The 26,620-nt window shown below is 42.4% G+C and overlaps 1 protein-coding gene and 1 pseudogene across 1 annotated transcript in view; both read right to left on the bottom strand.

Moving 5' to 3' along the window:
- Positions 1–26,620, bottom strand: part of ENTHD1 (ENTH domain containing 1) — a 71,520-nt gene that overhangs the window by 2,800 nt on the left and 42,100 nt on the right. The window contains exon 5 of the mRNA XM_036457824.2: positions 5,082–5,477. Coding sequence (XP_036313717.1) covers positions 5,082–5,477 — 396 coding nt within the window. The remainder of the gene's footprint in view (positions 1–5,081; positions 5,478–26,620) is intronic.
- Positions 21,009–21,838, bottom strand: LOC118730453 (annotated as a pseudogene).

The raw sequence follows: 26,620 nt of genomic DNA, 5'->3' as shown, positions 1-26,620 counted from the left end.
CTGTGTCCTACCCCCCGTGTCTTTCTCTTTCATGGTTTACTCTCAGTTTGGAGTAGCACATTCTCCAGCAGTTCACTGGAAAAAAGAACCTGCTTGTTTGAAAATGTCTATAAAGAATGCAAATCTTTACCAAAAAAAGGGAGAGTGTGAGATAGCGTGAGAGGCTATATTTAATTATTAGAAGGTAGTCACAAAACCTTATCAATATTTATATTTCATTTCTCAAATTGTGGATGAGTTAGAACTGGGATTAATAGATGAAAGTTATATGCCGAAACCGGTTTGGCTCAGTGGGTAGAGCATCGGCCTGCCAACTGAAGGGTCCCGGGTTCGATTCCGGTCAAGGGCATGTACCTTGGTTGCGGGCACATCCCCGGTGGGGGGCGTGCAAGAGGCAGCTGATCAATGACTCTCTCTCATCGATGTTTCTATCTATCTCTGTCCCTTCCTCTCTGTAAAAAAAAAATCAATAAAATATATATATTTAAAAATAGATGAAAGTTATAGGAAAACAGATTTTAGCCCAATTAAAAAACAAACAAAAAACTGTAACATTTTCTAGTGCTTGTCCACACATGAAGTGGGAGTGTGGGGAAAGGGTGAGGTTCCTGGCACTCATGGGCTCAGGCATGGCGGTTTGCAGGACCATTTCATGAATCAGGTGGACAGACTATCTGTCCTTGATGAGACTCCAAAATTCCAGGACCCAAAGCATATCTTGAAGTTGCTAAGAAACTATCCTAGGAATAGTGCACACTGGTCAGGAAGAATGATTTTAATGAGAAACACTTAAGTAGGCCAAGAGGAAATAATATTTAAGTCAAATATTACCGTATATTTTTGAAGATAACCACTTATGTTAGTCACATATATACAATGTGGTTAAAATATCTGCGCTTTAGGAACAACTGTAATAATATGAACAATAAAGATTAGGAAAAAAAATCTGGACTTGAGTGGTTCTCAGAGTTGGTCCCTGACTCAGTAGCAGCAGCAGCGGCAGCACCTGGGAACTTGTTAAGGACAAAGGTCCTGGCTTCACTGCAGACCCACTAACTCAGACAGAGTGTTAACAAGCCTCTGGTGTGAGAAACCCGCTCTCTCCCGCACCTCCACCTTGTTTCCTCTGCAGCGGCGGCGGCTGACTAACTAGCTCACCACCACTCAGTTTAGCAGCTTTGATTCTGGGCTCCGTGCTGCCTCCGCTCCTAAGGAGCCACTTCACCTCTAATTGCTGCGCCATTTGCTTTTGTTTCCAAACACAGCGCAGCTGCACCAGACACTTCAGGCAGCTCTGGGGGCAGCTCCCTGCCCGCTGGGGTCCCCTTCTCTGACGCACTCGGAAGCTATGAGGGTACCTCTTTAACTCTCATCCCCTTCCAGCCGATCTGCCAAAGGCGGAACCCAGCAATTACTGAAATAAGCTGCAGTAAACGTGTGATGTATGCACACCACTTAATGCTCCGCTTGCTGAGGATCACACCGATGAGACGAGCCCAAGAGCTGTTATCTCTAAGTTTATACTCACGAGGAACACCGAACCATTATATTACAACTTTAAATTTAAAAAGCATTTAGAACTCGTGGGTGCAAAAGTAAAATGAAAAATACACTTCTACAAATATTTTAGAACTTAGCTGTACTGTGAATACAGTTCGTTGTAAACTACAGGGATTTTTTCCCCCATTCTCCAATTCATTTATTTCAATTTTCCGAAATGGTTTATAATGGCTGCCAAGTTAGCTCTACACATAAATTAAGACATTCTGACTTTGTCCAGTGGTTAAAAAATATTTTACACAAACATTCATAGCAGAATTAGTTATAACAGTCAAAAGGGAGAACAACTCAAATGTCCATCAACTGTGAGTGGATAAATGAAACGTGTTTGTCTATACAATGGAATATTATTCTGCCATAAAAAGGAACAAAGTGTGATACATGCTATAACATGGATGAACCATAAAAGCATGCAAAGTGAAGGACACAGTCACCAAGGCCCCATGCTGTATGACCCACCATATGAAGTGCCCAGAACAGGCAATCCATGGAGACAGCCAGGAGACTGTGGTTGCGGGCGGTAGGGAGAGGGGGGAGTGAGGGGGCTGCTGTGAGCACAGGCTTCTGGGAAGACGGGCAGCTGGAGGAGGTGCTGTACTGTCTCGGGCAGGGCGGCAGCTTGGCCGTGACTTCCGGTGGGACAAGGCTCCCTTCAACACTGAGCTTCTGAAGCGGCCCAACCCGTGGCTCAGGAATGGCCTAAAGGGTTTGCAGAACTGTTTCCTATCGTTTTCCCACTTCTTTTGAGGAAATTGTTAATTTTTCTGGCTCTGGAGTCCTGAGTGAAGCTTTTGAGAGTCAAAAGTTATATGCAGATTTTCAACTGCTCACACAGGTGTTGGGATTCCTAACCCCCGTGTTGTTTAAGGGTCCATTGTAGCAGAAACCGGTTTGGCTCAGTGGTAGAGTGTCGATCTGCGGACTGAAGGGTCCCAGGTTCGATTCTGGTCAAGGGCATGTACATTGGTTGCGGGCACATCCCCGGTAGGGGGTGTGCAAGAGGCAGCTGGTCGATGTTTCTCTCTCATCGATGTTTCTAGCTCTCTATCTCTCTCCCTTCCTCTCTGTAAAAAATCAATAATAAAAAAAAAGTGTCTATTGTACTGTTTTTCCCATACACATACTTATGATACAGTTTAATTTGTAAATTGGACACAGTAAGAATTTAATGATAATAATAAAATGGAACTATTATAACAACAATACAAGTTATGTGCATGTGGCCACTCCTTTCAGGGGACCCTGTGCAGTCTCCATATGGCTCAGTGCTTTCTGACGTGACTCGCTGGCATCATTCAGAACACGTCTTCTGCTCATGTCTTCCACCCCCAGATTTAATGCCTTCTCCCTCGTAACTAAGCAGTTATCACCAGCTGTGGCTGGAACCTACAGTCTGAGGTGCGACAATAAAGCTAGCACACATTTCTTTTTCCTGCCTCACAACTCACGGAGGACGATTTGTTCTTACCACAGAGCTTAGCAACCTCCGCACACGATTTCTCTTCTTCCCTTATTAGGTCAACAACTTTCCCCCTTTCGCTTGAAAGCAGCACTGACTGGCTTCTCCCAGCACATCCACATGGCCAGCATCACTACTCTTATGCTTCGGCGCCATCACTAAGTAGTTAAAACGGTTACAAAAACGGTTACATAAACACAAGCACCGAGAGACCTCACAGTCCGTCTGACCATTCAGTGACTAATGGGCAGACGGCATACACGTCCCGGACAAGTTGGACAAAGGTGATGATTAATATCCTGGGCAGGATGGAGGGGAAAGCATAAGATTCCACTGTGCTACTCAGACCAACATGCAATTTTAAACTTATGAGTTGTTTATTTCTGGAATTTTCCATTGAATATTTTCAGTTCACAGTTGGCCAGAGGTATGTGAAACTTTGAAATGCAAAACCATGGAAAAGGGAGGCGGAAGGCTACTGTATTACCTTCCCTATCCTCCATCATCCAGAGTGATGCCAGCGTCCATGGAGACTAGTCATCCATCCTTACCTCATCATTTCTTGAATCCTCAACCAGCCATTCCCCTGAGTATTCCTTAGAACAGGTCATCACTCAGAACTGCCTCTCTCTGAAATCTTATTTTCCAAGATTACTTTCCTTCTGAATCTCTCCCAACCCCCTCATTCCTTTAAATACATCTACCCTTTGGCCTCGTTGAGACCACAGATCTAATGATGCTTTTGTTTTCTCTACTCTACCAGTGTCTGCCTGGCTCGACCTCCCTTCTTGTCCAGCGTAAAATCCCATCATCCATCACTTTTAACCACTTTCTTGCTACCTCCGTGTTGCTGTGTTTTCTGCCTTACCTGCTGCTAATTCCTAATCTGAGAGTCAGCAAACCTCTTTCTAAAGGACCAGATAGCAAATATTTTAGGTTTTGTGGGACATACAGTGTCTGTTGCAACTGCTCAGCTCTGCTGTTATAGCACAAAACCAGCCAAAGACGGTATGCAAACCAATTAGCGTGGTTGTGTTCCAAGAGCCCTTAGATTATAAAAGCAGTCAGTGGCCCCGGCCAGTTTCACTCAGTGGTCAGAGCATCGGCCCTTGGACAGAAGGATCTCAGGTTCGAGGGCATATATCTCAGCTGCAGGCTCGATTCCCTGGTTGGGGCAATCAATGTGTCTCTCTCACATAGATGTTTCTCTCTCCCTCCACTTCCTCTCTACTTTCTCTTAAAAAATCAATGGTAGATATGGTCCCTTCCTGCATGAGGTTCCACTTTTGGGGAAAAACATTAAAAACTTAATGCATATATAATTTTATTTAATTAGAGTGACAATAAGTGCTAGGAAGAACAATTGTAGGATACTAAGATAGCATACTGTTGGGGGGATTTGAAATAATCCAGGGGTCAGGAAATCTTGAGGAAATGATGTCTGAGCTGACCTCTAAAAGATGAGTAAGAGCGAACTAGGAAAGCGATGGATTAGAGGGGACAAGAGTCCAAAGGTGGTGAAGCCACATGGTTCCTTTGACAACTGGAAAGAAGGTCAGGCTGCTGAGAGGCAGAAGCTGGACTGTGCAGGCTGGGAAGGCTATTGGGTCGTCAGGAACATGGGAGCAGCTCACGGTTTACGTGGGGAGATTAGTCTTCAGGTCATTCGGGTTGTTCTAAGGAGAATTAACTGGAGTTTCACAGAATTTCCTCGCTCAGTCACAACTCTATTATTCCTCAGCCTGCATGCCCTTTCTGGAAGGACAGACGTTTACATGTTCCTGAGAATAAACAAGAAACAACCAAAAGGAAGCTCTTGTCTATGCCAGTTCTTTCTAATGTGATCGCCACCAGAGCTGCTCAGGGCTTGTGCTTCAGTGGAGCATTGTCACCCACAAGGGTGGGCTGCCCATTGGCCCTTTAATTAAAGGGCACTTTCCCAACTGAGCAAGTCCTCTATGGCATGCACATTTTAATGCCCCTGGATGGAGAGTGAAAGGGGAAGAGAGAAAGTTAATGAAGAATGCTTCAAAAGAGCATTTTTGTGTGTTTTTAGACTCACCCCATTCCGTTAAGCTCTTGAGGATATCAGCATCCCTCTGAACAATGCTGGGCTGGGCTGGTTTCTGAGCATCCTTCTTGGTTACAGTCTCCTTCGCTGGGTCAAACATCTTGTACGAGGGAGAGACATAGAGTGTCTCTACAGAGGCCCGGTTATAGAAAGTCGAATCCGACTTGGATATTCTTACACTTGGATGGATAGACTCTTCTTTACTCAGTGACCCAAATGTTGGTAAAGTTGTCAATTTTTCAAAATTTTTTGCAGTTGACTGCTTTTCTGGAGGCATTTGAAAAGGGTTTTCTGGGACAGTATTTGTAACGGTACTCTCTGGTTTCTTGTCCAAATTTACATTTGTCTGCAGAGATGGGTTTTTTTCTGAGGGAGTAGTTACAGCATCTGTAAAATAACAAATCAAAACTGAATACACTAATTGTTTCTGCCTTCTTACTGTGTTTCTCCTCTGCCTCTTTGTTATATTATTGATTTTTTACAGAGAGGAAGGGAGAGAGAGAGAGAGCCAGAAACGTCGATGAGAGAGAAACATCGACCAGCCGCCTCCTGCACACCCCCAACTGGGGATGTGCCGGCAACCAACATACACGCCCTTGACTGGGATGGAACCTGGGACCTTTCAGTCCGCAGACCGACGCTCTACCTCTGAGCCAAACCGGTTTCGGCTCTCCTCTGCCTCTTTGAACTGTACCCGCACTGTAACGCCGCCTTAGTCATTCGGGGGCTGCCTTCGCTCCTCACTAAGCACACGAAGAAGAAAGCTTCAAACAACTTATCTTAAAATATTTCCCCTTCACCTACTACTGTTTCTGAAACCACTATGTTTTTAGTACTTTCATCTTTTATTTGTAAACCAGATAAACTAGAGAAAACCTGGCATATTATATTGGTCTATCCTTCCAGAATCCCCAGTCACACACACAAAAAGTCTTTTTTTCCTGAAATTATATATATTAAAAAAAGTCTTCTTCTGAACATAAACTGTGCACCTATGGATGAGGACAATGGGGGGTAGGGAGGGGGCGGAGGGTGGGGTGGGAACCTTGTGGAGGGGGGAAGAAATGAGGAACCTTTGTAATAATATGAACAATAAAGATTGATTAAAAAAAAAAAAAAGTCTTCTTGCCCCAATGTTACAACAAAGCCCATGAAAGAAAATCACTACTTTAGGTAGTGGTCTAATTTTAATAAATCCTTTGTCACATGGGAGAAAAGAGGCCATCTTTCAGAGCTGTTGTGATGATTACTAAAATGTTAGGTTCCATCTGGTCAGGGATCTTTGTCCATTTAATTAATATCACCAAGTATCTGGAGTATGACAAAGTACCTGAACAATAACAGATAAATAATAATTACTGTAAATAGAAGGAACTGAGGAATTGCAAGGAGTTGATATGTAAGGGGGTCAGATATAGGGATATCTATGAATTATGAGCCTAGTCCAAATTTCCAGGTGTACACTGTTATCCATGCTCAGCCCTACGGTTTGCTCTCAAGTAGTTTCACCTGAACTTGAATATGGACAGAAAGAAAATTATTTCTAAGAAAGAAAGAGTTCTTGAAATTAAAAGCATAACTATGTGAGAAAGGACAATAGCAAGATTATGTCATTCAAAGCTCTGAAAGAAGAGGGTACAGGAGCTGTGTAATTCGCTATCAGGTGTTTGCATATCACAATGTTCATCGCAGCCTACCTCATAATGCACATTCATATGTTAGCAGCACCACTTTCAGGCAATGAGTGACTAAGAAAAGAAAATTTTCTTAGACTCTAAAAACCTTCCTTTCCATTTTTTTTTTAAATTTTCTTTTTTTAAAAAATATATTTTATTGATTTTTTACAGAGAGGAAGGGAGAGAGATAGAGAGCTAGAAACGTCGATGAGAGAAAAACATCGACCAGTTGCCTCTTGCACACCCCCTACCGGGGATGTGCCCGCAACCAATGTACATGCCCCTGACCGGAATCGAACCTGGGACCTTTCAGTCCGCAGACCGACGCTCTACCAATGAGCCAAACCGGCTTCGGCTTCCTTTCGATTTTCATCCATAGTTGGAGGCCAACCACGGGCAAAAACGCTGCTAGTATACCAGCTAGACAATTCAAGAAATGTACATCACTACCTCTACAGGGAATTCCATTTTCCCCCAACCTTTTCATCTCTGAACTTAATTATCTTTCAAAACTCAATTCAAGAATCATCTTCTTTATATCCTTTTCTTTCCTGCCTGTAACCTATTGTTGTCTTACATATCCCATTTGGAATCCTGTGAATAACATTTCATCTCATTTATTACAAGGCTCCTCTCCCCCACCCGCAAACAGGCTCTCGAAGAGACCTTGTTAGGAGTCACCTTTGTATCTCAGCACCCAAGAGTGCCACTCGCATAGGATGTGTTCGATAAATGTTTGAACACTTTTGAGTGAAGAACAGACTGACGCACAAGGACCAAGAAAAAGTAATGATGTTGTTTTTCTAAATTGAATATAGCTTACTTAATAGTGATGAAAGGAAATAGAGAACTGGTAGATGAAAGCAACTTCTAGAATACTCTTAATTTGCATATGAGCAAGTTATATCTAGTTGGTAAAGGTTCTGTTAAAAATACTAACATACTCCTAGAATACTAGATTTATAGTATTCCAAAGTACATGGGTACATCTCCATATTTATTTATTTTTTATTTTTATTTTTAAATATATTTTATTGATTTTTTACAGAGAGGAAGGGAGAGAGATAGAGAGCTAGAAACGTCGATGACAGAGAAACATCGAGCAGCTGCCTCCTGCACACCCCCTACCGGGGATGTGCCCGCAACCAACGTACATGCCCTTGACCGGAATCAAACCTGGGACCTTTCAGTCCGCAGACTGACACTCTACCACTGAGCCAAATCGGTTTCAGCGATCTCCATATTTATATAAAGGTAAATTTCAGTCAAATATTTTCCGTTGACTTTCATTATACATGTGAGAAAGATGGGAGTGAGGGGGAAACCATTTTTCTATATGGTTGCAAGATTCTAATTGTTTATTTTTAAATATATACATATTTTTTATTTCAGAGAGAAAGAGAGAGGGAGAGAGAGATAAAAACATCAATGATGAGCCGGGACCGGTTTGGCTCAATGGATAGAGCGTTGGCTTGGGGACTGAAGGGTCCCGGGTTCGATTCCGGTCAAGGGCATGTACCTTGGTTGCGGGCATATCCCCAGTAGGGGGTGTGCAAGAGGCAGCTGATCGATGACTCTCTCTCATCGATGTTTCTGGCTCTCTATCTCTCTCCCTTCCTCTCTGTACAAAATCAATAAAATATATTTAAAAAAACAAACAAACAAAAAAAAACATCAATGATGAGAGAGAATCATTGATTGGCTGCTTCCTCCACGCCCCACACTGGAGATAGAGCCCACCACTTGGGCCTGTGCCCTGACCGGGAATCAAACTGTGATAGCTTGGGTCATAGTTGGACGCTCAACCACTGAGTCACACAAGCTGGGTGCAAGATTCTAATATTTCAAATGAGATGGTGATATAGTGAGACTGTGAAATGTTAAGGATATATAATTTAATCCCTGGAGAAAAAAACTAAAATTCATGCAAAGAGGCATAAATTTTTCTGCACAGAAGGCAACTGATAAGTTAAAAATTTTAAAGTACTGAATTAGCTCAAGAGAAGACAGCAATGGAAGCACAGAGGAACAAAACACAGGTGGGACAAACAGATGGGACAAGAAGAAAGTAAAATAGTAAATCTAAATTCAAGTGTATTGGTAATTATACTAAAATGCAAATTATAAAGCATAAATTTTCAGACTGAATAAAAAATAAGATCCAATCGTATGCTGTATACAAGAGACAAGCTTAAAAACAAAGTCACACATAAGTTGAAGGATTGAAAAAAAGATATCATGCAACAACAAACCTAAAAAAGCTTAGTAGCTACCTTAATATCAGTAAAATAGGCTTCAAGACAAGGAGTATTACTTGAGAATAAAAAGGACATTTCATAATGACAAAAGGCCACATCTTGAAAATATAACATTATAAGTGTGTAAATGCCTAATAATAGAACTATAAATAAATGAAGTAAAAAAATGACAGAATTAAAGAGAAAATTAAACAAATCCACTAAATCAACATTTGGCAATTCTGACATGCCTCTCTAAGCAACTGATAGAATAGATGAAATATCTGCATGAATACAGAAGATGTACACAACACTATCAACTCTCTTGGCTCAATCAATATCTACAAACCACCACACTCAGCCCTCGCACTGATAGTTTTTTTTTTCTCCTTGAAACTCATTCCTCTATAGATGCTTCAGCAGAACTTTGCTGGTTCTTCTCCATCTCTGTAGGCAATCTTCTCAATATTCCTCCCTGGCTCTGTTCCCTCTAAATTGCAGACATTCTATTCTTGACTCTTTTATCTTCTGCTCCTACAATCTCCCAGGGTGATGTCATCTATTACCTATTTAAACTAGGACCAGCTCTATCACTTGTATGCAGGTAATGCACACATTTTAATTCTCAGCCCAGACACCTGCTAAGGTCTAGCCCCAAATATACATATTCCTCTGCACAGGGAGGTCTTATTGCCCTCCAGCCTCCTCATCCTTGGGTGTACATTTTACCTCTATCAATATGACCATCAAGCACAATTTATCATAGCTAACATTTGGAAACAGCCTAAGTGCCCATCAGCAGATGAGTGGATTAAAAAACTGTGGTGCATCTACACAATGGAATACTGTGCTGCAGTAAAAAAGGAGGAGTTCTTACCATTTGCAACAGCATGGATGGAGCTGGAGAGCATTATGCTAAGTGAAATAAGCCAGAGAAAGATAAATACCACAAAATCTCACTCATTTGTGGAATATAATGAACAACATAAACTGATGAACAAAAACAGATCCGGAGACAGAGAAGCATTGATCAGCCCATCAAACCTCAGAGGGAAGGTAGGGGAGGGTGGGGGTAAGGGGGAGAGATCAACCAAAGGACTTATGTGCCTGCATATAAGCCTAACCAATGGACACAGACATCAGGCGGTGAGGGCATGAGTGGGGAGTGGGGGCTAAAAGGGGGAATAAGGACACATATGTAATACCTTAATTAATAAAGAAAAAAGTAAAAATAAAAAAATGACAAACACCATATGATTTCACTTATATGTGAAATCTAAAGAACAAAATAAACGAACACATACACACACACACACACACACACTGACCATCAGCTTCCCAGCCACTCAGGTAATTTTGGAGCTGTGATTGCTAGCACAGCTCTGAGAGGTCTCCCACGCTGTCCCCTCAGTTCATTCTGCACAGCGTACCCAGAGTGACCTTTCTAAAATGAATATCAAATCATGCTACTTCTCTCCATTACTTCTTCAAACTACTTCATGTGGTTTACAGCTTTCCATAAATTAGACCTATTTGCCTCTCTCGTCTTATTTTTTACTACTATTTTTCCTGAGAGTATATGGTCCTGCTACCCTAAATTCTTTCATTTCTTCAAATTTACCATGTTTCCTCTGTGCACCAGCCTCCATCCATGCTGTTCCTTTTGCCTGAAATGTTCTTCTGCCTCTTTATGTCTGATTCCCGACTTCCAGGGTGATGTCCATTAGGTGGACATACATGTGCATGTCTCTGCATTTTTGCTTGTGCTTTCCCTCAACCTAAAAATCCTTCATCCCTACCCTTCCTCTATCAAAAACTGCTCCGTTCTTCTACACTCAGTTCACATACAACCTCCTTTGTGAAACCTTTTCTTTATTCTCCAACGAATCTTTTTTTTTTTTTTGCTTTTGCTTAATCCAACGTGAATATTTATATTTTCACTTATTTCATATTTCAAATATTACAAATTTGGTAAGTATGTAATAAGTACAAGTATGTGGCAAGCACTATTCCATGCTCTGACAATAGCAATAAACAAATTGTTGTTTATGGCTTGTTATAATTTCCTGTTTTTAGATCTGTCACCTCCAGTAGACTCCAGGCCCCTTAGGGCACACATCTTGTTCAATGTGTTCAGGCCAAAGGTGACTAGCAAAGTGCCTGACATTCATTTGATACACATTTGTTCAATGAATCAGTATCTGACTAGCTTAATCATTACACTAAACTCAACGGTAGAGAAAGTCTTAAAGGACTTTGCGATAGAGGCCAGGACCTGAGACTTTCAGCATCACACAAAGGTTAAAGGGCAGAAGTAGGACCAGAACCTGAGGTTCTTGAATCCTAAATCAATGTTCTTTTTATGAGGGGAATAAAGGAAGGAACAAAAAATCTGGTAGAGCCTGTTGTACCAAGTATTTCTCTACTAACACTGTTCTAATCAGTCAGAACTGTGAGGTGACTGAAGCCCTTCTCGGGATCACTCCACCTGTCCCGGATGGTGCCTTCAGAGGTGCGGGGCCGTGGGGAGGGGACTGAGTTAAGTACATAGTTGGCCTACGTTCTTGGACTCACATAAAAAATGAATAGCATTTATGGAACATTTTTTGAAGCCCAGGAGAACTTGTGGGGATTTGACAGAGAACAGCAATGAATACTGTCTTTATATGTTTAAACACAGAGCACATAAATGCATGCTCTGTAAACACGCAAATGACTGTTTCAAAAGGGCTTCCCAACTCTCTCTGAATGTCTCTGAATTCCACCAAAAAGGCAGAGGGGAGTAGAGAGTGAATTAATTTGGTTGGCTCGCTTTTCTCATTTTCTTTCCATTCAAATCTCAATGTCAAAGAGCTTTGTTCTCAAGTAATCTACCCAGCAGACTCCTGGACGGGAAGCCCAGTATGAAACTGAGACTACATCAGCTTTCTCTATTGCACAGTGCTTTGCACTTGCAAATATATTTGATTGATGCAAAATGGGACCTTGAAATTTTGGTCAAATCAAAGCTGGCTTGATTATTCTTGATATTTTATCTTATCCAAAGAAGCTTATTCTCTACGTAAGACATCAGATTGCAAATTTAAATACAGACTTTCAGTAAAGTGCCTGAAGTAAGGAAAAAAACAAATCAACAGTAATACACCGCCATGCTTAGAGCCTAAGGACAAAAGAGAACAGCTCTGCTGTTGAAGGTACTGAAATGTTGTTGCTAGTTTGGAGAAAATGCTGAAATCATTTTTGAAAGAGAACTTCAGATTTAATTCTGAGCTAAGAGCCTTTGCCTACAGACAGGAACATTCCATCTGGTAATGCCTTCTCATTTTTCAATAATTCCACTGCCTTGTTCCAGGTACTATAATTACTGAATATTATTTTATATTCCGTTATACTGTGAATCTAAGAATGGGTTTATGTTCCAGCGGAGCTATCGCTGTGATCAATTCTCCTGTTGGTCTAACAAATAGTATCCAATTACAGCTACAAAGCAGAGAGCTGGCAAGCATGACAGAAAATGGATCCCAAAATATGTCTTTCAGTGGTTTAACAATGTGTAACTGAAGGAGTTCCTACTTTAGTAATTATGTTAATCGAAGGAAATAGGATCTGAAGATAATAAGGCCATTTTTTCTAAGCCACAGTTATAAATTATTAATATAGCAGGATGTTCTGTATTACTCATTGATATATTGGTATAAAGTAGACAAGCCACTAATTTAAAATGGATACTCAATGTGAAACTTAACATATTTGACATGCAAATTATAATATATTTGTCTTACTGTATATTTGAAACCCCAAATAATCATAATAAGGTGGAATAGCTATAATTTCCCTATAGTCTGTGTTAAGTGTAAGTGTATGTATATATGTGTATGTATGTAAACAGACAGTTGTAGGTTCTGAGAACTTTTTATTGTTTACCACCACATTAGCTGTATTATATTATACCAAAATATTAAAATAAGAAAACATTTGGAAAATGTAGCTATGAAATATGTTAAGTATATTACTTCTTTCAATATTTTTGAGTTAATGGTTTAACTTCTCATAGGAAAATAGATTTGTAGACACACTTAAAGGAGATTTTTTTTTATTCTCACCTGAGGATATTTTCCCATTGATTTTTAGAAAGAGTGGAAGAGAGAGGGAAAGACAGAGATAAATATTAATGTGAGAGAAACGCATCGATTGGGTTGCCTCCTGCAGATGCCCAACCAGAGCCCAGACTAGGGAGGAGCCTGCAACTGAGGTAATATGCCCTTAACCGGAGTCAAACACGGAATCCTTCTGTCAACAGACTGACATTCTATCCATACTGGTTAGGGCAGTGGTCGGCAAACTCATTAGTCAACAGAGCCAAATATCAGCAGTACGACAAATGAAATTTCTTTGGAGAGCCAAATTTTTAAAACTTAAACTTCTTCTAACACCACTTCTTCAAAATAGACATGCCCAGGCTGTGGTATTTTGTGGAAGAGCCACACTTAAGGGGCCAAAGAGCCGCATGTGGCTCGCGAGCCGCAGTTTGCCGACCATGGGGCTAGGGCAAAGGTGCTTTTCTTTTACAATTTCTTCAAGTAGATAGCTGAAGACTCCCAGGCCATGAATATGGATCATATATAACAGGTACAGGATCCTCATTAAATTTCACACAATTACAGTTCCATCAATAATAAAAATTGTCATTTCCTTCAGTAGATTATCATTATAAAACTGAGGCTGAAAATGACTCTGAGAAGCTGGCGATCATTAGCACTTCGATGCTTTCAGCCTTTCAGGCTGGAGTGGAATCGGGTCTCCAGCATGCCAAGGCCCCATGCTTTACAGAGCACACTCCAGGCCAAACAGATGAGCAGGGTCTGAAGGTCAAGTGCTTGTGACAGTCAGACCAAGTCTCATAATGACAGTGACACCCTATGGGTGACTTTAGGAGAGTCCGAAGTTAAGCTAGATTGGGTCAGGGTTTAATTCTGACATGAATTAAATAAATGGCATGCTTGAAATGGTACCTGGGACCTGGTGAACACTATGTAGTTACTGGGTTTTGTTGGTTATGGAACAGTCGGAAGAAGTGGAATCACAAGGGATTCAAAATGGGACCTTGAAATTTTGGTCACACCAAAGCTGGTTTGGTTATTCTTGGTATCTTATCCTGCCATGGGCCGACTGTTAGCAATGGGAACCTGAACACACCAGGTGCTCTCCCTGCCCCTCAGCAACCCCTGCACTTATAGACCACAGCATGACGCATGCCCTCTGTGCCCACCGCTTCTTGCATTTAAGGCCAGGAGAACTGGCATGCTGTGGAAAGATGACGATGAGAAGAACTATAATTCTTAAATATTTCCCTCATTAGATGTGCAGACCAACAGAAAATTTCTTACTTCAATACTGAGTAGGAATCACGCCTAAATCTGCAACACTGCAACAAACCTTTAAATATCATTTAAATTGTGCACTCAGAAGAAGTGCTAGTTCTCACGAAGCATGAGCTATTACTCAAAATAAGCAAAAAAAGAAACCCCCAAAATCCACACACCACCAACAAACGACAACAAAATCCCAAACAACCTCTCCAAATCCCACGTATTAAAAAGTAATATCCTATCTAATAAAAGAGCAATATGCAAATTGACTGTCACTCCAACAAACAAGATGGCTGCCCCCATGTGGTCAAAGATGGCTCTCCCCATGTGGACACAAGATGGCCGCTACAAGATGGCTAGCAGAGGAGGGCAGTTGGGAGGGACCAGGCCTGCAAGGTAGGGCAGTTGGGGGCGATCAAGCCTGCAGGGGAGGGCAGTTAGGGGTGACCAGGCCTGCAGAGGAGGGAAGTTAGGGGTGACCAGGCCTGCAGGGGAGGGCAGTTAGGGGCAAATAAGCTGGCAGGGGAGCAGATAGGCATCAATAAGGCTGGTAAGCAGAAGTGGTTAGGGGCAATTAGGAAGGCAGGCTGGCGAGCAGTTGGGAGCCAGCAGTCCTGTATTGTGAGGATCGGACCTAAATGGGCAGTCAGACATCCCTCGAGGGATCCCAGGTTGGAGAGGGTGCAGGCTGGGCTGAGGGACACTTCTCCCCCACCCCCTGTTCACAAATTTTGCACACTAGGCCTCTAGTCCTATATAATAAAGAGCTAATATGCAAATGGTAATCACGCCCTCACACCCTTGTGCCCTCGTGCTGGGGCCGGGGGACCTGAGGCCGTGCCCAACCAGACCCAGTGTCGGGGCTGGAGGACCTGAGTCTGCGTCCCCTGACATTGTGCTTGGCTGAGGTTAACCTGTTTGAGTCTGGGGGGAGGGGAATCAGTATGAAGCAACAGCAGAGCAGACGCTTTGACAATTCAGCATGGAGTCACTGTAGCCATGACAGTTTTGTCAAGTGCTATGTTAAGACTGAGGTAATGAGAACACACTTTGGAAGCATCCAAAACCACAAGTATGGGCACTCAGTGGACTTCCACCACTGGGAGAGCTATAAGAACTCAGAGCTCCAACCATTAAGCCACACCAACTGTACCAAGGTCATACTGGGAGCCCCGCTGGCCTTCCACTGCAGCTACCTGGCTTGAGAACCATGCCAACCTCTCCACCTGTGGACACGCCAGTGACCTAGTGGCTGGGACTGTGTCCAGCACTCGCTCGTTCCTGGAAGCTCCCTGACTCTGTGTGTGACTCTACTGGCTTGTTGGGGAGGTCTCTCCTAATGAGCCTGGCAGTGTGGAAAGAAAGAAGGTGTGTGATGCTTCCATGCTCACGACAAGGTCTTTGTCAGGCTGCTTTCCTCCAGGAAGAACCTGTTTGTCAGGAGCAGGACCAGAGGCCTAGAGCCGGTGTACCTCCTGGAACACGTCACTTAATGCAGAAGTTGAGGCTCCACTTCCTGCTGGGCTGGCTCCAGCCTAGTGTTCTGATTCTGATGCTGTTATCAGCATTGGCCTCAGGGAACCTGCCTGATTCCTTCACACTCAGCCCCCTGCTCCAATCAGGTTTCAGTCCTCAGGCCTACTGTCCTTAGTCCGCTTTTGTGCCGTTTTGCTCGTGGAGATTTCCTTTAACCTCCATGCATCTAACAATGCACTAAACGATATCTTTTATCCAGAATCTAGTTTTGTGGCTCTTTTTTTAACAGCAGGAGGACCTCCACATTGCAGAAAATGAAAGAAGTCCGGAGTACAGTTTTTATCCTGCAGATAATGAAGAGCCATTAAAGCTGCTTTGAAGTTTTGTGTTATCCAGATTCCTGGGGAGAGCGCTGGCAGTCAGACAGGAGTGAGACTCAGGCAAGATCGCTGACCAAGGTATTTTAACAGAGCAAGTAACACATGACAAAGGCCCGCGAAGTAGGCATAGAGATGACATTTAAAATATGATCATCAAAGAATCTTTACAACTTAGTGATTGAATATTTCTAAATAATTAGGCTTTCTCCAAGTTTATAGGTAGCAAGGACTGGTGACATGGAGGGCCTACTCCAGGAAGGAGCTACCTTCCTAGATAACTAGTTTAATCTAAAGTAAGGAGGAAGCTAGCAAGGCCTGTTAGATCAAAATCCATCCTGTGACCCATTGTTCAAGATGGCCCAGCAAATATTTATTTATCGATATTAAACATTAACATATTCATCTCCTTGTGAACTGCCTTACTTTCTGTTAGAAGTTCTGGGCCCCACCTTCCTCCTCTTACCATGGAATGACATATATGCCTCATGTTTCCTGTCTTTGGAATTTTCACACATATGTGAATTTCCCATGTGCACATATTAATATTTAATTTCTCCTGTTAATCTGTTGTATGTCGTTTGGATTATTCAACCAGCCAGAAAGAAGAACTAAGTGGGAAAGAGGAAAGTGTCCCATCTCCAACACCACTGATGTAAAACACCTTTTTCATTTATATTTACTAAAAACATTTGACCTTGGCATGAGCCATAACTGAGCTATCAGGGTCTGTAACTGCTGTAGCCCTTTGCTTATCCGGTCTCCAGGCCACAAGGCATGATGGTCCAAAAGAAACACGTGCTGCAAAAGTCTAAGGCACCTCCAGGGCTCCTCTGTAGTGCAAAGTGCAGCCATCTGAAACACACACACACACACACACACTACAAAATCTTGAGAAAGGAAAAGAGAACATTTGTAGGAGGCTAATCCACCTCTCAGAAACTAGGTCACTCCTTGTCTACTCTGCCCAGTCCTCTGAAACATCCATGCATTGTTGTGTGGAAGATAGCAATACGGATTGGAACAAATTAAGTACCACGATTTCCATTTCATTAAAACTGCTAACTTCAGGGAAAATGAAGCTGTAGTTTGTACATGTTGGACCTGTTGGATTATAATCAACTACAAGGGCAAAAGGATTAGCTACTTGCTAGATTTCTCAGAATTTACTACACGATTGGGCATGTTTGCTGATGACCTACTTTCAAGATGTGCTGTGCTTTTTATTTATTTTTCATGGTAATGAAATGCTCATATCTCTCAAATGCACAACAAACATACAAGCACCAGCTACATAGCACAGTTTGAATTTTTAAAAATTATGCATTTCAAGGGAAGACATTGGGGAGAGAATGCAGAGAGCATGGCCTAACAAGGCAACAGCAAGGCGGTGCTGTTAGATATCAGTGGACACAGGCAAAGAGAGGTGGACAACCTGGGAGCAATGGGTAAGTTTCCTCTCAGCAGAAGGCAGGGTAAAGAGATGGCAGGGACCAGGGAGCAAATCTCCCCCATCCCCAAAGCCATAAGGCCAAGCAGTCCCTGAAATTCTGCGGCCACCCTCAAGAGGAAAAGGGAGAAAGGGAAATCCTGAACTGACCAATTTAAACTGGAGGATGACTGAGAAAACAGAATAGCCAAGTTTATATTTTCTGCCACCAAGAAATTTAAGGTTATCTTGAATTATAGAAAAATATAGGGACTTTTGGCAGAGTTGAGGCCACGGCTTGAAAACATCACACCCATGACAAATGTGAGTAAGTGTCTTGTGGCCTGGAGACCGGATAAGCAAGAAAGCCCTTTGTCTTTCTTCACCCACCGCTTCTAAGTAAGACAGCTCCTTAGCACTCTCTCTGCTCTCCAGATCTTCCTGCCTCTAAAACGAACCTGAGTAACAATAGCTTGAACTGGGCGAGATCACCCATACTGTGTCTCTGGGTTTCTGCCATACAGAAACCCAGAGACAGATCCTGGTTTTAGACCAGATTTGAAGTGATATAAAAGGAAAAGCTAAATATTGTAAATAATATCTGGGCCAACACCAATGCCCATGTGCATTCCCTCTCTATATCATTTCAAACTAAAGGCACAGTGCACGAATTCGTGCACCAGTGAGGTCCCACAGCCTGGCCTCTGCCCTCTCGCAATCCAGCATACCTCGAGGGATGTAGTAGTGCGTGAAGTGGCAGGAAACCAGGGTGCCGCTCATTCTGGCCCTGCTGTGCCTGCCACTGCCGCTTGGTAGCACTGCACAGAGGTGGGCGAGGCTTACGCTGCCACAATTGTACTTGCCAGCCATGAGCCCAGTGTCTGGTGCCTGTCTGTCAGCTGAGCAGCGCTCCAGCTGTGGTAGCACACTGACCACCAGGGGGCAGCTCCTGCATTGAGCATCTGCCCCCTGGTGATCAGTGGGCACCATAGCTACCAGCCAGTCGTCCAGTCATCAGGTTGACAGGTCAGGTAGGCTTTTATATATATAGATTAGAGGCCCGGTGCACAAAATTCATGCCAGGGGGTGTGTCCCTCAGCCCAGCATGCACTCTCTCCAATCTGGGACCCCTTGAAAGATGTCTGACTGTCCATTTAGGCCCGATCCTAATAGTAGAGAGGGATGTCCGATCCTAATAGGGCAGTTGGACATCCCTCTCACAATCTAGGACTTCTGGCTCCCAACTGCTTGCCTGCCTGCCTTCCTGATTGCCCCTAACCACTTCTGCCTGCCAGATGGCTGACAGGTCCATGCAAAAGTGTTCAACATCACTAATGAAGGGAATGCAAGTCAAACCATAATGAGATACCACCTCATCCCTCTTAGCATGGCTACAATCAAAGAGGTAAGAAATAAGTGTTAGAGAGAATGGGCATTCAGGCCTGTCTTAGTCTGTAAGGGTTCTTTAACAAAATACCAGACTGGGTAGCTTATAAACAACAGAAAATGATTTCTCACAGTTCCGGAGGCTGAAGTCCAAGATCAGGGTGACAGCAATAGTCAGGTTCTGGGGAAGGCCTTCTTCCCAGCAGCAGACTGCTGACTCCTTCCTAAGTGCTCCCACATGGAAGCTCTATGGGTCTTTTTATGTCACTAATTCCATTCATGAGGGTTCCACCCAGGTGACCTAATCACTTCTCAAGGGCCCCACCTCCAAATACCATCCCTTGGGCATTAGGTTGTCAACGTATTTGAGGAGAACACAAACATTCAGACCAGAGCAATGCCCCTTTGGAGGAAGCTCCAGGTTCACTCTGTTACTCTGGCATCATATTAATTATGCCTCCTTTTACTTCAAAAATGTCAAGACTTGGACAATAAGTTACATGGTCACCTTTCCTGATATGACTGTTTACTTTTCTGGCTTCATCTGGTACCTTTCCGGACTTCCACTTAATCCTAAACCCCTGCTCATTTCTGTCAGTTAACCTTCCTCCTACCTGGTCTCACACACAGTTCACTTTGCCTAAGGTCCTCTCTTCTTCACTCCTCACTTGGTCTGTTCATTCGGTGTCGTAAGGAAAATAGTGCAGTGAACTATTTTTCCAACTGTGGGTTGTGACCCGTTCGTTAGTAGGTTGTAAAATCAATTTTGTGGGTCACATTCAGTATTTTTTAAAAAGTAAAAGTGTCTAGAATAAAAGAGAATTGATCAGAATGCATCATTAATAACTAGTTTGTGAAACTGCTGTTTCGGGGTGCGGAGTGATTGTGTGTGGACTGGGGTCATGACCTGAAAGGCACCTCTGACTGGATCAGAGTCACATCGGCATAGGCTGCGGGATCAGACTATTTGATCTAAATCCTGACTTTGCCACTTCCTAGCTTTGTGACCTTGGACAAGTTATTTAAACTGTGAGGATTTTCCTCGTTTGTCTTATGAGATTGTTACAAAATTAAATGAATTAAAATGGTTAAAACTGTACCCAGCACACACAACACGCGTTGACTATTTATCATTACCTATCCTTCAGGTTCTAGTTGGAGCATCACTTTCTCCAGAAAGCCTCCCCTAACATCCAAAGTCAGGGTTAGTGCCCTCCTATGTCCTCCCTTCTTACCCCTGATCCCACTTGTCTGAGGAGATGTGGCCAGATCTGATGAGACCACCGGGAGCTACAGAAAGGCGGGTATCTTGTTCATCATTTGGTATCTAGCCATTAGCACAGTACCTGGCACATAATAAGGTATCAGTACATTTTTACAGAATTAATCATTTAATCACTCTTGGATATAGATATACAGCCATTTGTTTTATGCAAATAAAGTCATCGTGAGACTTACACACCTGAGAAGTCACAGTCATTTTGATGAAGAACCTGTCACCTTAGTTTAGATTAAGCCTGATTCTCTTAATTTGAAATGTCAGAGGGTTATATAACTTTTTATAATATACACTCGTTAGCAAGGTAGTAAAAGATTTATGTTGGATGGCTTCTTGATCTAAAATTCATAAATAATTTTAAAATCAGCATCTATTAATTTTTCTTTTAATCATTACGATGGAAAAAGTTGGGTACTGCATGACAAATTGAAGGTGGCACCTTAATTTATTTATTTTGGGGGGGCAGTAAAAATAGTATTTTATTCCATCCCCTCCCACTCACCATCTCCCTACACCCACCAGTACATTTTTTCTTTCTCGTTCCCACAGCAATGTTACAATCAGAAAACAAATGTGTGGGTGTTTTTTGTTTGTTTGTTTGTTTTGTTTTGTTTGGGGGGGGGGGCACGGGATTTGGGGAGGAATATGGGTAAAAAAATCAAATTACAGTTGGAATTTTTCCAAATAGGTTATCCACCTAAGTCATTATCTTCTCTCTCATCTTCAGGTTCTCATTTTTGCTTCTGAGCCCTTTCTTCAAGATCTTCATCTTCCTCGTTGTTTACTTCCCAGTCATTATAGCGTCTTCATCCTCTTAATTCTCTCCAGTCACATCGTCCTCCTCTTCTTCCACTGCCTGAGCTGCCTCCTCCCCGTCCTCTCCTCCTCCTCTTCATCTTCCTCCCCCTCCTCTTCCTCTTGGTCCAGGCCCTCTACATAGCCCTGGGTGCCTGAGCCAGGGGCCTCGTTGTCATCCTTCCGGATATGTAAGTGATGGAGGAGCTTGAACACACTTTATCTATAGTCATTCAGGCTGGTTACCTCACAACTGAAAAGGTTCTGTCCTGAGCTTTTCTAGCTTTTTCAGTGGCTCTATTGTGCTGAGGTCTCTAATTTTGTTGACACTTTTTTGCCAAGACTTCCAAGCCCCTGAGATTGTTACCGCTTAGTTCAAGCTTCTTAAGTTTAACTTTGCTAAGCTTGTGACTGAGGTGAAGGCCATGGTGATTGCACATAAGAACTCCAGTTCTTCAAATGCATCTGTGAGGCCTTCGGTTTTGCCTTCATTAGACCGACAGCTGTCCGGGACAAGCTCTTTCGTATCAGAGGGCGTTCTCCGCAGCTCTCCGTGAACCCATTGACCAGGTCCATCTCCTGCGCTCTCTGCAGAGGCTCCTAAGACAGCGGAATTCAATCAATACACCCTCACCCCACAGCCACACTGTTTAGAATTTGAAGGCTCAACCAGCTCCGCTCGATTCTTCAAAAGGTGGCATATGTAAATGTACTTACCATCCATCTTTCTAGTCTTTTGTTTAACTGAGCTCTGCAAATAATTGTGGTTTTGCTCTATTCATTCATTTCAATGTAAGCATTGAAATAATTTTATCTATGTCTTTTTCATGTCTGAATCATGTTTCCCATATTTTTGAAGTAAAAAGGAACAATTAAGTTAAAAAGCATTTTAATTGGCTTTATTAATACCAACTATGTAATACATAATTACTATGTTGATAACCTCTCAAAGTTCTCTCATCGGTTCTTTAATTTGAAGAATGCTTTGCAATGCTCTGGTGACTGACATAGACTATTTTGGGGAAATGTGACTATTTCAGGGAAATGTGAAAGCCTCCAGCAACTGCCCTCAAAATGGAAGACATCAATCAGCGCCCAGTTTATGAGCAACATCTAAAAAGAATATGCAATAGCTAGAAGAGTATTGCATTGATAGGGGTGACAGAGAGCAGAGCCCAGAATAGTGCTGTGCTAACGGCAGATTCACCCAGACCCCTGCGGATGGACTGGGAACTCTTGTACAACTAACTCTCTTACTAAGTCACATGGACACAAGTCAGATGATGATGAGGGTTACAAAGAAAATAAAGCAGAGAAGAGGGATAGGGAGTGCCAATGGTGGTGGTGGAGGGTGTCAGTTTTTAATAAAATGTTCAGGAAGACCTCCCTAGAAGGTGACATTTCAGCAGAATATGAAAAGATGGAGAGACAGAGACAGAGTGAGAGACCGAGGGAGCACTATGGGTACAGATGCAGGAGTGACTTCAGAACAGAAGGCCTTCCTCCGGCACACTGTAAAGAAGGCTAAAGGCTCCATAAAGTGGGACTGGGAATAAGTCTCTTATATACTCAGCTATCTTCCAATTGTCCTGGAGGACACTCCTTTCACCAGGGATTAAAAATGTTCAGTGACGGGCACCTGTGTTTGTTTTCTGATTGTGACAGCTTTGTGGTGCTTGTCTTCTGTAGGCTGAAGATGACCGCTGGGTGATGCAGTGAAATCAGGCCCCCTGATCTCTGTGGGAATGATGGCAGCCTGGAGTGGTAGAAGCCAGATGCTTGTGCTTAACTCTTGGAGACAACTTGGCACAGTAACCATAGTTAGCCACAGGGATATAATGATAACAGCTTTTTGTTGTTTTTTTACTTTCAGGGATGTATCATAATGGTTAATGAATCACAAGACCTATAGGAAATAGATAAGCAGCTTACTACGTGCTGTTAGACATACATAGACGGAAGACTTAACTATTGTCATCATGGTGGGGTTCGTGGTCTCTTACCCAATTCCTAAACCTAAGCCAGTTCACAGAGCCAGAGCCTCTTGATTGAGGGGGAAGGTCAGATCCCTCTGAGGGAGAATCCTGAAATTCCACCACAGGCGTACATAGTAAATTTTGCTCTAAGCCTTCCCTACAGGTACCTGAAGCCATTTACAACAACTGCTGTACCAGGAAAGGGAAATACACAGGATTTCCAGGTCTTGTTAGATGCTGGCTCTTAACTGACATTAATCTCTGGAGATCCAACAACTCCACTATAGTTCAGTGAGTAGAAATTTATGGAAATCAGATGGCACCTGAAGTCTTGGCCTAGGCTCCACCCCACAATGGGCCCAGTAAAACCACAGACCTACCTCTAGCAGTTTCCATGGTCTCAGAACGTATGATGGGAACAGAACATTCAGTGACTGGAAGAATCCCCACATCGGTTCCATGACCCATGGAATCAAGGCTATTATGGTTAGAAGGACAGGGTAGATAGAAGCCCTCAGAATTACTCTCCCCACCCCCCACCCCCTCAAAAAAAATCCATCAAAGACTTGATTCTTATCACATTCCAATATCACCTGCCTGCTTTTCTGAAAAGCCAGATGGATTGTAGAGAATGATACATATTATTGCAAATATAATCAGATGGTGATGCCAATCATAGCTGTAGCTCCAGCTGTGGTATCCTTACTCTCAGTCTAGAAATGTTTTTCCAAAATCTATTAATAATTAGAATCAGTTAGCCTGCATGTGACTGGGACACAGTATACCTTGATTGTCTTGCCTCACAGCTGGATTTTCTTAATATCCCACAGAACATCACCCGGATCCAGTAGTGAGTTTTCTTAATATCCCACAGAACATCACCCGGATCCAGTAGTGATGGTACAATGCTGACTGGACTTATTAAGCACGGAGCAGCAAGCACTCTTGGTGCTACCTGCTTGCAGAAGGTGGGTGGTAAGTCCTGGGAAGTCCAAGGGCTGCCACACCTGTGCAGCGTTCATACGGTGGTGAGGGGAGGGTCAGGATATCTTCTCTAACGTGAGAGGCAAGTTGTTGCACCTCAAAATACGCCCCCTCGCCCCCACACACCCAATAAAATCACAGTAATCATGACCTCTTTGAATTTTGGAGGCAATGTATACGACATTTGGGCGTCTGCTCTGACCATGTACCCCGCTTTCAGTGCTCATCAAAACAAGAAAAGGTTCTGCAGCAGCACGGCCCACTGCTCAGGCTGCCCGGACAGTGCAACCTAGAACCAACGCAAGTGCCTTAGGCAGAGACAGATGCTCAATGAGCCCTGGTAGGAAGTCACAAAGCTGATCTCTAGAAGATTTAAATGAACAGAATAATTTGATATTGTAAAAATATCACTTCTCCAAATTGATTTAAAAATTGACAGTGCCAATGAAAACTGTAATGGAGTGGGGTTGTTGTTTTTTTTTTTTTCAAGGAATGTGACAAAACTTTTTTGTAGAAAAGCAAAAAGTAAAAAATAGACAAAACACTCCTAATGAAGGAAGTCATCAAGAATTATTGCAAAGGTAGAGTAATTAAAACTATTTGTTGGCGCAGGGATAATAGAATAATTTACAGAACAGAATAAAGAGCTCAGAAACAAATCCATGCATATGTGTAAACTTGCTTTAGGATACAGATGGCATTACAGTTCAGCTAGGAAAGAACACACTTTTCAATAAAATGATGCTGGGACAGCTGGATATCCATTTAGAAGTAAAATTAGACTCCTGCTTCCACCATACACAAAACCAATACCAGCTGCATTAAAATTGTAATTGTGGAAAGCAAAACTAGAAAATGTTTAACCTACATAGAAGTATCTTTATGGTCTTGAGGCAAGAAAAAATTTTTTTTTAAATAACAAGATACAGAAAGTACAAATCATAGGAATAAAATTCTACCTCATTAAAACTGAGAACTTCCGTTATTCAAAAGACTCTTTACAAAGTGGAAAGATAGGTCATGAACTGGACAAAAGTATTTTAAAAATGAAATGTTAGCCTCTAGAATAGATGAAGAATTCCTACAAATCAAGAAAAAGCCAAACAACCAAATAGAAAAATGGACAAAAGATCAGAACAGACAATTCACAGGTGAGGAAATATGAGTGAACCATGCACATATGAAAACATGCTCAATTTAATTATTAAACAATACATTTAAAAACAAATAAGATACCAACCATCACCCAACAGATTGGCGATTACCCTCCCCTCCCCCAAAATGACACTATACTGTAAAGAGCTGGTGGGGACATGGAGCAACTAGAACTTTGGAAAACTACTTGGCACTATCTAGTAAATTTAAAGATGTTCATATTGAACCATCAACAATTTCACTCTGAATATGTGCCCTAGAGAAACTCTTGCCCATGAGAACCATGAGTCTCATAGAATCATGTTCACAAACAGCACCTTTTACAATGCAAAAAACCTGAGCTCCATACTGATGGCAGCGTTCTAGAGTGGAATAAATGAATACGCTCTAATACATGTACACAATAAAATACTATACAGCCATGACAACCATGTACACATCTAGATGAACCTTAAAAACATATTACTGAGTGATAGAGTCACAGAAAAATAAACTCAATGACTATAATAAAAGGGTAATATGCTAATTAGACTGGACATCCTTCCAGACTAAGCTGGGCTGGACTGAAGCCAGGTCCTGGGTGCCTGCCAGCAGCTGGACGGAAGCTGCCTGGGTCCCCCAAGTGCCTGCTGATGACCAGAGCGAAGCCAGGGTCCCAGGTGCCTGAGGGAAGCCAGTGCTGGTGCCGGCAGCCAGGGGAAGGAAGGTCTATTCCTGCATGAATTTTTTGTGCAACAAACCTCTAGTATTTAGATAAAATTTTAAAGCCTGTAAAATGAATAATGTATTTTTCAGAGTATAAACATATGTAGAAAAACTATAAAGAAAAGCAAGGAATGGTGAGCACAAAATTCAAAAGAATAGTCACTCAGAAGAAAGGAATGGGCTCAGTGAAGCAATGACCAAGTGTTGGTGAGGGTGGCGCTCCCAAACACACAGGCCAGAGTGCGGACAGCGGATCACGCGCCTGAGGAGGGAAGCGACAGGCAGAGAGGAGAACTGAGCATGCTGCACCAGAATCACTTTCCTACTTTATTTTTGCCTTGGGCTGAAGTTGCCAAAATTATAACATGGAAATTAGAACCATCTGTTGACAGTATAAGTTAGTGAGCTGGGCAGAATTTACCAAAAGAAATTGAGTAATGTATTTTAAATCTGACTCAAATTGTGGAAAAATATAAATAAAAAGCCTACTTTATTTGAGAGAGGAAAAAGCTGTCATTTTATCATCATCTATTATGGCAAACATGGAAATAACTTAAACAACCATTAACATAATATTGGTTAAGTAAAATAGGAGACATTCATACTGTGCCACACTGTTATAATAATTATAAAAAATTAAATAGATCAGGAACAGTGAAATGGACCAAAGGAACAGGAGAGAGTTG

Source organism: Pipistrellus kuhlii, unplaced genomic scaffold, assembly GCF_014108245.1.
Source record: "Pipistrellus kuhlii isolate mPipKuh1 unplaced genomic scaffold, mPipKuh1.p scaffold_m20_p_3, whole genome shotgun sequence".
In the NCBI taxonomy this organism is placed as follows: domain Eukaryota; kingdom Metazoa; phylum Chordata; class Mammalia; order Chiroptera; family Vespertilionidae; genus Pipistrellus; species Pipistrellus kuhlii.
This window is presented reverse-complemented; position numbering and strand designations above follow the sequence as displayed.